This window comes from Xenopus tropicalis, chromosome 9 (genome assembly GCF_000004195.4).
Source record: "Xenopus tropicalis strain Nigerian chromosome 9, UCB_Xtro_10.0, whole genome shotgun sequence".
Lineage (NCBI taxonomy): Eukaryota > Metazoa > Chordata > Amphibia > Anura > Pipidae > Xenopus > Xenopus tropicalis.
In genome coordinates, this window is record NC_030685.2 from 77,247,147 (window position 1) to 77,259,894 (window position 12,748).

The window sequence follows — 12,748 nt, forward strand, 5'->3', positions numbered from 1 at the left end:
ACTTCCTGCCAGCAGAGGTCACAACAAAGAGTAACTGCCAGCTCCTGCTCTAGCCCAGCTGAACTGTATTAAATACTAAGCACTAACAGACCAGAGCTGACACTTACAGGTACACTTCTGCCCGTCATTCCCTATAGGGATTAGCAGAGCCTCTCTGATGCAGAGCAGTTACATACATGGCATTTTCAGGCAACGTCGGTGGCCACGGGGCATCCCACAGGGCTACTTGTAGGTCTGATGCCTCACGTGCATTAAAGCTGCCCAATGTGCGGCTACGGTTGCCAAGTGGGCTGATTAATCATATGGGATGGGGGAGTATAACAAAGAAGAGAAAAGTACCCGCAGCCTTATCTGACCCCTGGCTGACAAGTCTGTATCTCTGACCCAATCAAATGGTTTAGAAACAGGGCCACCAGTGGTTGTTTATCATGCTGTGCAAAAAGTGGATTCAAACATTACCGGTACTGTTGCTCATAGAAAACCAAAGCAAAGCACCTGATTGGCTGCCAACTGTTGAAATCTAATTGCTGATTGGTTGCCCTGGTCAATGCTTAACTCCACTTTTTACACAGCATGATAAATATACCCCTTAGTTTGAGTTACTCTTGATTAAAGGCCCACTGTGCCCCCCCACCTCCTCATTTTAGTGCTGAGTTATGCTCGGTACAGGGGAATAAACATACTGACATAGAACTATGGTATGGGAAATATGGAGGAAGCCTGTGCCCTAGTCAGCCTGAGAGACAATGGCAGATCAACTGCAAGGCTGAAACTGCAAAGTGAACCCCCCAATGGGGGTAAATTGAATAGAGAAAGGGAGAGCCGAGTGCCTGGAGCGCTGGCAGTAACAGACATACCTGTGTTGGAACCAGCACTGGGGGGTAGGCGAGCTTGTGGTGCCGGTACATCCAGAACGAGAAGAGAACAATGACCGCCACCACCATGATAGGCACCAGCGAGTACAGCAGAGTGTTGAATAAAGGCGGCTTGGTTGGGACAGGATTCGAGGTGGCTGTAAGACATAAAAAAAAGGCACTTAATGCATCCGGACTGGCACCATAGCCAAGTGCTGGCACTTTAACCCACTCACAAACACAGCGATGCCCAGCGGGATTCATCACATTAATAGCCTATAGGGCTTGGCCGGGGGGAGCCTTAAACACGGGAAGCAAAGCCACTAACCATTGGGTATGTAGTGTTTTTATAAAGCACAATAAGCTCCCCAGCCTGTGAGCTACCTCTCCCAGAAGCCTCAGCCAGGAACTGGGCCCTAGGGGCCTATGGGTTTGTCTGTATGGGAGGCCCCTTATAGTTTTGCTATAGAAGTTGTGGGAAAAATGTTACTATAGATGCAAGAAAATTCACCACTGAGCATTCTACTGACCAAAAGTCTCATTATAAGTGCAAGAGAAGTGACCAGTGAGAATGCAGATTCCCAGCACTGTGTCAGCCATCTTGCTGTTATCTTACATATAGAGATAATTATGTCATTTTTCCCGTCATTATATGGCACAGGAATCAGACATGGGGATAAAGGGACAGACTTGTTCAGTGCTGGGAAACTGTGCTTATTGCTCCCAACTCCAATTGGAGGAACAGAGAACAGGGAGCCGGATTTATACAGATCAGCTGGGATTCTCATTGGAGCATTTCTTGCACTGTAATGCAGCCGCTGGCCCTGGAGACTTGGGGAAAAGTTTTGGAAAAGTTCTATTGCGCAATATTGTTTTAAGCATACAACCCTGATGTTGCTGGACTACAGCTCCCAGCATGCCTCAACCTTCATTATATGTTACATTGTTCTGGGATTTGTAGTCCAACAACAGCCGAGTAAAGTTTGGTTGAGCCGTGCTGTGCAGCAGGGTTTAGTGCCCCTTTATTCCCAAATCTGATATCACAATGGGCATCCCTGGCTCCCTGATGCGACTCCCTGGCACTTGTTTGCCACCAAGCAGCCTTTACATCTTCTGATGAGACTTTCCCCATAATACAGATAAAGGTAGCCGCGCTGGCAGCCTATAATGGCAGGGCCCCAGGGTAAGCGGCTTTAACATTTTCTGATGAGACTTTGCCTATAATACAGGTAGCCACGCTGGCAGCCTATGGCTGATGGCATGGCCCCAGGGTAAGCGGCCTTTACATCTGAGACTTTCCCTTTAATACAGGTAGCCACACTGGCAGCCTATAATGGCACAGGCCCAGGGTAAGCGGCCTTTACATCTTCTGATGAGACATACAGGCAGCCACGCTGGCAGCCTATAGTGGCATGGGCCCAGACTTTCCCTTTAATACAGGTAGCCACACTGGCAGCCTTTAATGGCACGGGCCCAGGGTAAGCAGCCTTTACCTCTTCTGATGAGACTTTGCATTTCATACAGGTAGCCACACTGGCAGCCTTTAATGGCATGGGCCCAGGGTAAGCAGCCTTTACCTCTTCTGATGAGACTTTGCCTTTAATACAGGTAGCCACACTGGCAGCCTATAATGGCTCAGCCCCAGGGTAAGCAGCCTTTACCTCTTCTGATGAGACTTTTCCTTTCATACAGGTAGCCACGCTGGCAGCCTATAATGGCTCGGCCCCAGGGTAAGCAGCCTTTACCTCTTCTGATGAGACTTTGCCTTTCATACAGGTAGCCACGCTGGCAGCCTATAATGGCATGGGCCCAGGGTAAGCAGCCTTTACCTCTTCTGATGAGACTTTGCCTTTCATACAGGTAGCCACGCTGGCAGCCTATAATGGCATATAATGGCACTGCCCCAGGGTAAGCGGCGCTTACACAGAGTTCTATCCCAGGCACGGCTGCATTGCCGAGATAAGGTAGTTGCCGTTTGTTTACCCGTTCTGGATGAGGAAATTGACAGACTGTCAAACAGCAGATAATTGCTGGCACCGACGGGGCATTTGCTTCATTTCCACATGCTGGAAATATTTTGGAACGGGAACGGTACATGGAGGCCAAAGCAGTATGTGCGTGCATACTGTATCCCTGGCACGCTGGCCCACAAGTTAGTTAGGCTTAATTAAGTTAGAATACTGCGCAGTCTGCAGCGCCCGGATGTTTGTCTCGCAGAGCTGTCTAAATTCTTATCAGGATTGTTCCTCTCGCTGCACTTTTATACTTACAGCCCCAGGTATAAGTAGCCCAGAGGGGCAACACTGCAACCCTCCTTGTCATTAAACAGGAGAAATGTCTGTTCCAGTCCAATCGGCATAGGTATCATTGCCTGAATTAGCTACGCCTTCGGCTGTGGGTGGGATGTGGGGAGTTGGAGTTCAACACCATGTAGAAGACCAGAGCTTGCCCATTTCTGATCTACAATGTATCTCCCAGAATCCTTTGGGTGCAGCAGGAAGTTGCTGCTTCCTCAGTTGGGGAAGGGAACATGGCAAGACCGGCCATACTGGAAAGCTGACTGGAACTCCAGAAAGAACTCTAATTATACTGGTGTGGCAGCTACAAGACTGAACATGCCAAGATCCACATTTAAACTCATACATATATTATCACCATCACAGAGCTTCATACTCCCGGTCGGTTCCTGGCTGTTTATAAACTCTGTTACTACTGCTTCTGACTCATGAAACAATGTAGCAGACGCCAGCTGATTAACAGACCTGGAGGGGAACTGACTTCAGCTACACTGTTTCAAGAGTCCAAACCAGAGAAGGGGTTAAACATGCCTTCCGACAGCAATTAAAGCTCCCAGTAACTTTAAAGCCATTGCCAATGTGTAATTAATGAATACTGGAAAGTTTGAGGAGCAGTTCCCCTTTAAGAGAAGTAATTGCCTTTGTTTATTCTACACTTATGGTAATTTTTGCATTCTTTTTTATCAATTTTTTCTCCGGCGGAACATTGTGCCAACAGCTCTGCCTTGTTTCTTCAGCTGAGATAAATGCAGATGGCACAAGCAATGTTATTTGTTTAGCTAATTAGGGAGCAGATTCTTAGCCCAAACTTTAGATTGCTGACTATAATAACAAGGTTATTTCTTTCTGAAAGTAGAACCTTCTTGGTACTATGATCAGAAATGGCCTAAGAACTTCCACAAGAGTCAGAAGGCACTGTGTGTGCATACACTGGGCTATAGTGTACAGTTGTACTGCTTGGCATCATGGGACTTGTAGGCTTAGTGAATGCACTACTGCCCTATCATGGCTGGCCTGAATGCATGATAGTGCAGAGTATAATCCAATCCCAGACAGTGCCCAAAGCACTATATGAGACCAGTTGCACTGATCCTGTGCCCGGATCACAAACATAACGACATGGCCCTGCGCCTGAGCCAAAAGGGGGATATAAATCACTTACGCTGTGTGACCTCCATCTCTGGCGAATGGTAGAACCTCTCATTGCAGGTGTTGCCTTCGCAGCAACAGAAGAACACATCCGGACTCTCCTTCCTCTCTGTGCAGTCGCTCCTAAAATGGGCAAAAAGTCACATGTAAATATTAACTGCATCCAACATGGCCGCTGGTGGTCTGGTTTTATGCCCCCCTACAGCACAGGGCAAGGGCTAATGCCAATGCATCAGGGGCGGGTCTCTGGATATCTCCATTTTACCAAAGGATGGGAAACACTTACTTGTCGTAGCAGTTCATATCGTCCAACCAGCAGCCTTGCTTAACGATCTCTATGGAGCCCGAAATGTTCTTCCATGTGGCAAAGCAGTGCCGCCTTTTGTCGTTGTCCCCGTAGCAGATCTCCGTGCCGTTGGGGTTGGTCTTGTCCTTCTCCCAGTTGGCATTGTAGTAGACGCATTCTTTGGTTTCTGACCTTCCCAAGATGGCTCCTGATAAGAGATACACAGCGTCAATGCTACTCTTCCCATGAACCCACAGTTACTATATGAATAGATCCATCTATGATCTGATCTCACACTCCTGCATAGAAAGGGTTACTACTACAAGCATACATTATGTATGTGTGCATTTCATAGGCACAGAATGGGTTACTGTTATATATAACATAGAATGGTTCACTGACTACCCAGAAACCCACTACCTGTTTGTACAGAATCTAAGGCACTGAAGGGGTTACTGCCTATATAGAACCTTTATGTGCTTTAAATTCTTTAAAGTATATATAAGGGGTTACTGCCCATATAGAATTAACAGCTCATAAGAATTTACTACCTATAAATTGTACAGTGCTGAGGAATATGTTGGTGCTTTATAAATACCTGTTATTAATAATATAAAGGATTAAGCACATAAGGTGTTACTGCCTTTACAGGTTTCAAGGCAGCACAGAAGAGGTTACAAGACTATATAGAACTGAGCACATAAAGGGTTACTGCCTATAAACAATTAAGCACATAAGGGGTTACTGACTATAAAGAATTAACAGCACTTAAGAGGTTACTGCCTATAACAAACTGAACACAAAGGGTTACTGACTTTGCAGTTTTGAAAGGAGCACAGAAGGGGTTACTGGCAATTCAAATATCTTGGCACAGAACACAGTGCCTGTCAATATACAGTTTAAAGCAAACAAAGCGTTACTATAATACACATATTTTAGCACAGATAGGCTCACTGCTAAACAGATTTCTAGATAATAAACTCTTATTGCTCATAGGGATTTCTAGAGAACACCAATGCCTGTACTGATTTCTGGAGAACATAAGCCTGCTGGTTAGACCCATCTCTAAAGCAAAGAAGGGGTTACAGTGAAGTCCCTTTCCTGAACGCACACATTCCTAGAGCACAGGCGGGACCGAGACCTTAGGTACACAAGGGGTTAACAGAGAAGCCCATAGAGCTAGAGAGAGTGAGGAGCCCTCGGCTGATCACACAAGGGGTTAATAGCGAAGCCCACAGAGCTAGAGAGAGTGAGGAGCTCTCACCTGATCACACAAGGGGTTAATAGAGAAGCTTATAGAGCTAGAGAGAGTGAGGAGCCCTCGGCTGATCACACAAGGGGTTAATAGCGAAGCCCATAGAGCTAGAGAGAGTGAGGAGCTCTCACCTGATCACACAAGGGGTTAATAGCGAAGCCCATAGAGCTAGAGAGAGTGAGGAGCTCTCGCCTGATCACACAAGGGGTTAATAGCGAAGCCCATAGAGCGAGAGAGAGTGAGGAGCCCTGGGCTGATCACACAAGGGGTTAATAGAGCTAGAGGAGTGGGATACAAGGGGTTAGTGGATATACATATTTCAGGCTTGGCAGGGGCTGCTGAATACACACATTGCTGAGGCGCAGGAAGTGGCTACACATTCGCACGCACACGCTGGGCGCACACACCCACTCACAGCCAGGCTGGAGACAGGCCTGAAGCGCCCGGCGGCTACCTGCATCCTGGGGGGTGTGGGGAGACCCCCTGTCGAGCCAAACTGGGGTACAAAGCCAGTCCGAGCATGTAACAATTGTGCGGTTGTACTTATGCACCGATGTTACACAACTAACACTCTCAAACCTTACACTTATAGTTCCACAACATACAAAGGGTCTCAATATCAGCTGTCTCTCATGGGTAGGCAACAGGGCTGTCTAATCTTAACCCCACCTGGCACAGTCCTACCCACTAGCAACACTCACACAACTGCACTCCCTAGCAACAAGAGTCAGCACTCACAACAGTGCAGCAAAGCAAGGCCACGTCCTCAAACACTCAGATCTTCCTGCAGAACTGCCTTCCCTGCGGTGGGGCAAATAGGGGGACAGTGCAGCCTTGCTTCCAACCAATCATGTGCGATGTATCTCTTAAAGGGCCAGTTCCCCTTGCAATTTCTGGTGTATATAGATAAACCACCACAAATACTGACTTTTAATTAGTTGCTCTTTATTTTTCACCAGCTGTAGCAGCTCAGTAAGTAATGTATCTTCCCCAGGGAGTCTGCCTAAAGCCCCCAGCGTATATAAGGGGGCCGGGTGTGGGGGGCTGTATAGATGTGGGTGGCACGGTTATGCCAAGCGACTGACTGTAACACGCAATACAGACTGTTGCCAATGAAAGCAGATGCCACTATGAGCGCTGAATGAGCCATTAATGGTGCCGGGACCATTCATTCATTTCACAGTCGCAGCCTTAGCGCCAAACGCCAGCTCGTGTACCAACTGCCGGCAGGGCAGGGAGCTGCACGGGTCGCTTTGGGACCCTGACGGCTGCTGTCTGGTTGTGCCCCAGAAGGCAGCGGAAGCCGTTTCCGTTATGATAGAATCTATTGGAACCGGCCCTGCTATTTTTCTTTCTGCATTTCTTGAAGCTCCAGTTGCAATGCAGTTAATTAGTGAGTGGGATTGAGAAATTAATGAGCCGAGTGGGAGAGAGAAGAAGTGTAGGCATGTAGGCAAGAGAGACGATGCAACATACACAAGATGGACACGTTTATAAAAGGTGGTTTGGGCCTGTGTTTAACCCCGTGGGCATGAGAGGTTCCTTATAGGCCGCACTCACTGACCCCCCATTAGGCCCCATACATGTCCCTGCACAGCAGATTCCTCAGCAAGAACACACACGACCCCTCTTGGCTCAGCAATAACTGCCCGGACTCGCTTTTACCCCTCAGGTCTAGAATACTGTTTACCCCACAACAAATGAGGTCCCACCGGTGCTTGAACCTTTGGCTCCTGAGACAGCTAATGGCTAAAATACATAACTTTCAGCAGCCCCACCCTGGCAGCTCCCCTTCTTGCCATTTCCCAATGATCAGAGCCAATATTATCTGTCAGATAACTCTCACTTGCTCCATTGTTGGATCAGTGGGTAGCATTGCTGCCTTAAAACACTGGAGTTCTCGGTTTGGTTCCAACCAGGGCACAATTTCCATCCCGTAAAATAATCTTTAGAGGAGGGAGGGTCCAGCAAGTACCTGCAGACCCCCTGCCGCTCCCCCCTACAGCCTATATGGCGCTGGTTTCACTTTGGGCTAAAAATCTTATCTGTAAAAATGGCCCCTTTATTGGAGCTCCAAATAGATCCTCTCAGGTCCTTGTCCAGGTTTCAAATGAGGGGTGGGCGTGTCCTAACGGTCCCTGCCAGAAGAACAGTTGGAGGGGAGTAGCCAATCATAGCCCTGCAGTCATACAAGAAAAGATGGGCTTTAGTTCCCTATCAGGTCAGCCTAGCTGCTGATTGGTTCCTATCCTACAGTGCAGTGTACTGAGTGCCGCCGGCTCCCCTGCCCAACCTGGGAAAGGAGGCAGCCGGAAGTGGAACAGATGGGCGGGACTAGTGGGGAAATTTCCAATAAATCGGCCCAAAATGCTACTTTTAAAAGCATATTGCCTCTAAATTTATTGTCACAATACTGTTTTTCACACAATATGTCCCCTTTAAAGCTGCTGAGGAGAGGGAACTGCCGAAGAGCATTCCCCACAATCCCCCTTGTACCCCACCACCTTTCTTCACTGTGGGTCTGCTGTATGCTGTCTCTTACATTTAACTGTAACTTGGGAGCCCTCCTCCTTGGTAACATTATTGGCAAAGCCATATTTTCCCCTTTTGTTTAAAGGCTATTGCTTGGTAACTGGAGCAAGGTACCTGCCATGTGTTAGGGTGAAGACACACTGGGCTACTAGTAGCAGCTACTTTTTCAAGGCTGCTAAATGCCAGAAAATCCCCCGCCATAGACAATACTGAGAATTGCCTCTGCTAAAACACACACTGAGACAGTTATCAGTAAATGATCAGCATTGTCTTTTTTAGTAGCAATGACAAGTAGCTGCTACTAGTAGCTCTGTGTGTCTTTGTCCTTAAGATGCCCATACACGGGCATTTAGTAGCCTAGCTGCCTAGATTCTAGCTGCCGATATCGGTCCCTTAGACCTATTCGGCAGCTTATCGGCCCGTGTATGGGCACTACCGACGGGCCTGCCCGACCGATATCTGGCCTGAAATTGGCCAGATATTGCTCGGGCAGGTAAAAAAATCTAGTCGGATTGGGGACCGCATCGGCTTGTTGATGCAGTCCCCGACCAACTTTGCCTATACCCTTCATTATAATTAGATAGTTTGGCCCCAGGGCCAAACGACCGAATTAGCCTGCATTCTCCCGATATCGCCCACCCGTAGCGGATCTGAAGGTGTATGGGCACCTTTACCCAGAAGAACTAGGATTCCCAGTAAAGCAGCTATAAAAGTAACTGGCCCTTTAACTCCTGCATGTATTGCTCAAGTTGGATCCGCTCCTGTGGTACTTCAGTCAGACCCAAGAAGATCATATGAAGAGAGAGAGGGAGATGCTTGGCAATGTGTGCATAACATTCCATCAGTCCTGACTTGCACTCACCGTGCCTGATGAAAGGCATTGATTGCAAAATGCCACCCAGTTTGTAAAGATAACCAGACAGTACCCACCCCTAGGACTAGGGGGGCGGGATAGATTCCATCATATTCCTTTCATTGCAATCTAATTCCGCTGCTGCACTAAATAAGGCCCCCGTAGGCAAGGGTGGGCGCGTCGGGAGAGGTACGGCTATGGCACCCCGGCTCCGGAGAGCAGATAAACATATGCAAGGTATCCCAAGCGCTCAGTGCCGGCAGGGAAAGCTTTACGGATTCCTGCGGTATATTAAGGCCATGATGTCACGCGCGCAGATATACGAGAAAGTTTCAGACATATGATAGAAGATATATGACACTGGCTGGGCTGCGGATAGGTGGAATAATCACAGCATGGATAGCTCAGCCCTGTCAGGGAATACAAGTTGGTAGCCGGCAGCTATGTTACATATGGTAGTACATCTGGCTCCAACGAGATTAGTGCCGGCCCGACAGAATGGAACCATTACTTGTCGATGGAATATGCTTCCATATTGGAACGCAGGCACAAGAAATACAGTTACCAACATTATGGTTGTTCACCTTAGAGCTAACTTTCAGTTTGATGTAGAGAGTAATAGCCTAAGACAATTTGCAATTGGTCTATAAATAATAAAAAATAATTATTTCACTTTTTGGCCAGCCGCTCTCCAGTTTGCAGTTGCAGCAGCTATTTGGTTGCTGGGGTCCAAATTATTTTAGCAACCAGGGAGTCATTCGAATAAGAGGTTGTATTTGGATAGGAGAGGACCTGAATAGGATAAGTAATACAAAGTAACGATAACAATAAAATTGTAGCCTCACAGAGCGATAGTTTTTTGGCTGCCGGGGTCAGTGACCCTTATTTGAAACATGGAAAGAGTCAGAAGAAAAAGGCAGATAATTCAAAAAATCAAACCTGCCCAATCGAGATCTGCACAATTTCAGGGCACATGCTTGTCGGGCAGGCCTGTCGTTAGTGCCCATACACAGGCAGATAAGCTGCTGAATTGGTCTAAAGGACAGATATTGGCAGTTAGAATCACCCAGTGTATGGCCACCTTTAGGCCTTCTGCACCCTTATACCTGGGGGGCTTGCACATGGAAGGGATGGGACAGACAGTAATGGAAAATGCAAGAGTTACAGTTCAGGTTGATTTTTACCTAGAGATATGATAGAACTAAGCTGCAGACCAGTCAATTCTATCCAGGATGTGACATCCCTGCAGCAGGATCTTGACCAACTGGCAATGTGGGCAGCTAAGTGGCAGATGAGATTTAATGTGGATAAATGTAAGGTCATGCACCTGGGATGTAAAAATATGCAAGCCCCGTATACCCTTAATGGGACTGCACTAGGCAAATCCATAATGGAGAAGGACCTTGGAGTCCTTGTAGATAATAAACTTGGCTGTAGCAAGCAATGCCAGGCAGCAGCTGCAAGGGCAAACAAGGTTTTGAGCTGTATTAAAAGGGGTATAGATTCACGGGAGGAGGGGGTTATTCTTCCCCTTTACAGAGCGCTGGTAAGGCCCCATCTAGAATATGCTGTTCAGTTTTGGTCTCCAGTGCTCAAACGGGACATTACTGAGTTAGAGAGGGTCCAGAGAAGGGCAACTAAGCTGGTAAAGGGTATGGAAAGTCTCAGTTATGGGGAAAGACTGGCCAAGTTGGGTCTGTTTACACTGGAGAAAAGGCGCTTAAGAGGTGACATGATAACTATGTATAAATATATAAAGGGATCATATAATAACCTTTCTAATGTTTTATTTACCAGTAGGTCCTTCCAACGGACACGAGGGCACCCACTCCGTTTAGAAGAAGGGAGGTTCCATTTAAACATTCGGAAAGGATTTTTTACAGTGAGAGCTGTGAGGTTCTGGAATTCCCTCCCCGAATTAGTCGTGCTGGCTGATACATTATATAACTTTAAGAAGGGGCTGGATGGATTCTTAGCAAGTGAGGGAATACAGGGGTAGGGGAGATAGCTCTCAGTACAAGTGAGGGAATACAGGGTATGGGAGATAGCTCTCAGTACAAGTGAGGGAATACAGGGGTATGGGAGATAGCTCTCAGTACAAGTGAGGGAATACAGGGGTAGGGGAGATAGCTCTCAGTACAAGTGAGGGAATACAGGGTTATGGGAGATAGCTCTCAGTACAAGTGAGGGAATACAGGGGTAGGGGGGATAGCTCTCAGTACAAGTGAGGGAATACAGGGGTAGGGGGGATAGCTCTCAGTACAAGTGAGGGAATACAGGGGTATGGGAGATAGCTCTCAGTACAAGTGAGGGAATACAGGGTTATGGGAGATAGCTCTCAGTACAAGTGAGGGAATACAGGGGTATGGGAGATAGCTCTCAGTACAAGTGAGGGAATACAGGGGTATGGGAGATAGCTCTCAGTACAAGTGAGGGAATACAGGGGTATGGGAGATAGCTCTCAGTACAAGTGAGGGAATACAGGGGTATGGGAGATAGCTCTCAGTACAAGTGAGGGAATACAGGGGTAGGGGGGATAGCTCTCAGTACAAGTGAGGGAATACAGGGGTATGGGAGATAGCTCTCAGTACAAGTGAGGGAATACAGGGTTATGGGAGATAGCTCTTAGTACTAGTTGATCCAGGGACTGGTCCGATTGCCATCTTGGAGTCAGGAAGGAATTTTTTCCCCTCTGTGGCAAATTAGAGAGGCTTCAGATGGGGTTTTTTGCCTTCCTCTGGATCAACTAGTAGTTAGGCAGGTTATATATAGGCATTATGGTTGAACTTGATGGACGTATGTCTTTTTTCAACCCAACTTACTATGTTACTACTATGTTACTAAGCTAGCACAGGCTGTACTGAGAACCATTCAGCAGTTCTTATTACATATCTTTCTATTCAGCCCCTCATTTAACCCACTGCCTGGCTGCTAAGGTAAATAAAACCCTAGCAACCAGATAGCTGCTGAAATTCCAAACTGGGGAACTGATTAACAAAAAGATAAATAACTGAAAAACACAAATAAAATAAGAAACCCAACTGCAAATTGTGTCAGAATATCAGTGTCTACATCATACTGAATGTTAAAGTGAACCACCCCTTTAACCAATGGCCAGCACTGTTTGATGGGACAAATTGCAGGGAAGCTCCTTGCTAATCAGCCAACCACCCATACACAGGCAGATTTAAGCTGCAGATTGGGGTCCTTCAGACGGATGACATCAATGGTACAGGGTCCGCTGGGGGTCACTTATTCCTAATGTGGCCCTGGGATAAACACCACTTTAAAAAGAGGGTGATACAGAAGGATTTGGGGGTGCATACTGAGTTGGCTCTCATATTGTTAGCAAATAAGGATCATTTTAATGCAAAGGCCGACAATGTTGCTTTAGAGATTTCATACAGTACGTAATAGCACCCAGTGTGAGCCCTTGCAACTCGCATTCACTGCAGCAGTACATCCGCCCCTAAGCGCTCAGTCAGCATTTCACTGACCACAAAAGCCTGCAGAGAGTTTTAG

The 12,748-nt window shown here is 47.1% G+C and overlaps 1 protein-coding gene across 2 annotated transcripts in view; it reads right to left on the reverse strand.

Moving 5' to 3' along the window:
- The window catches only part of acvr2a (activin A receptor type 2A), a 52,660-nt gene that overhangs the window by 10,726 nt on the left and 29,186 nt on the right, over positions 1 to 12,748 (reverse strand). For both annotated transcript variants that reach the window (XM_018097055.2, NM_001142141.1), the window contains 3 exon segments: positions 4,587 to 4,794; positions 4,314 to 4,423; positions 858 to 1,012 (listed from right to left, as the gene is read on the reverse strand). In XM_018097055.2, coding sequence (XP_017952544.1) covers positions 858 to 1,012; positions 4,314 to 4,423; positions 4,587 to 4,794 — 473 coding nt within the window.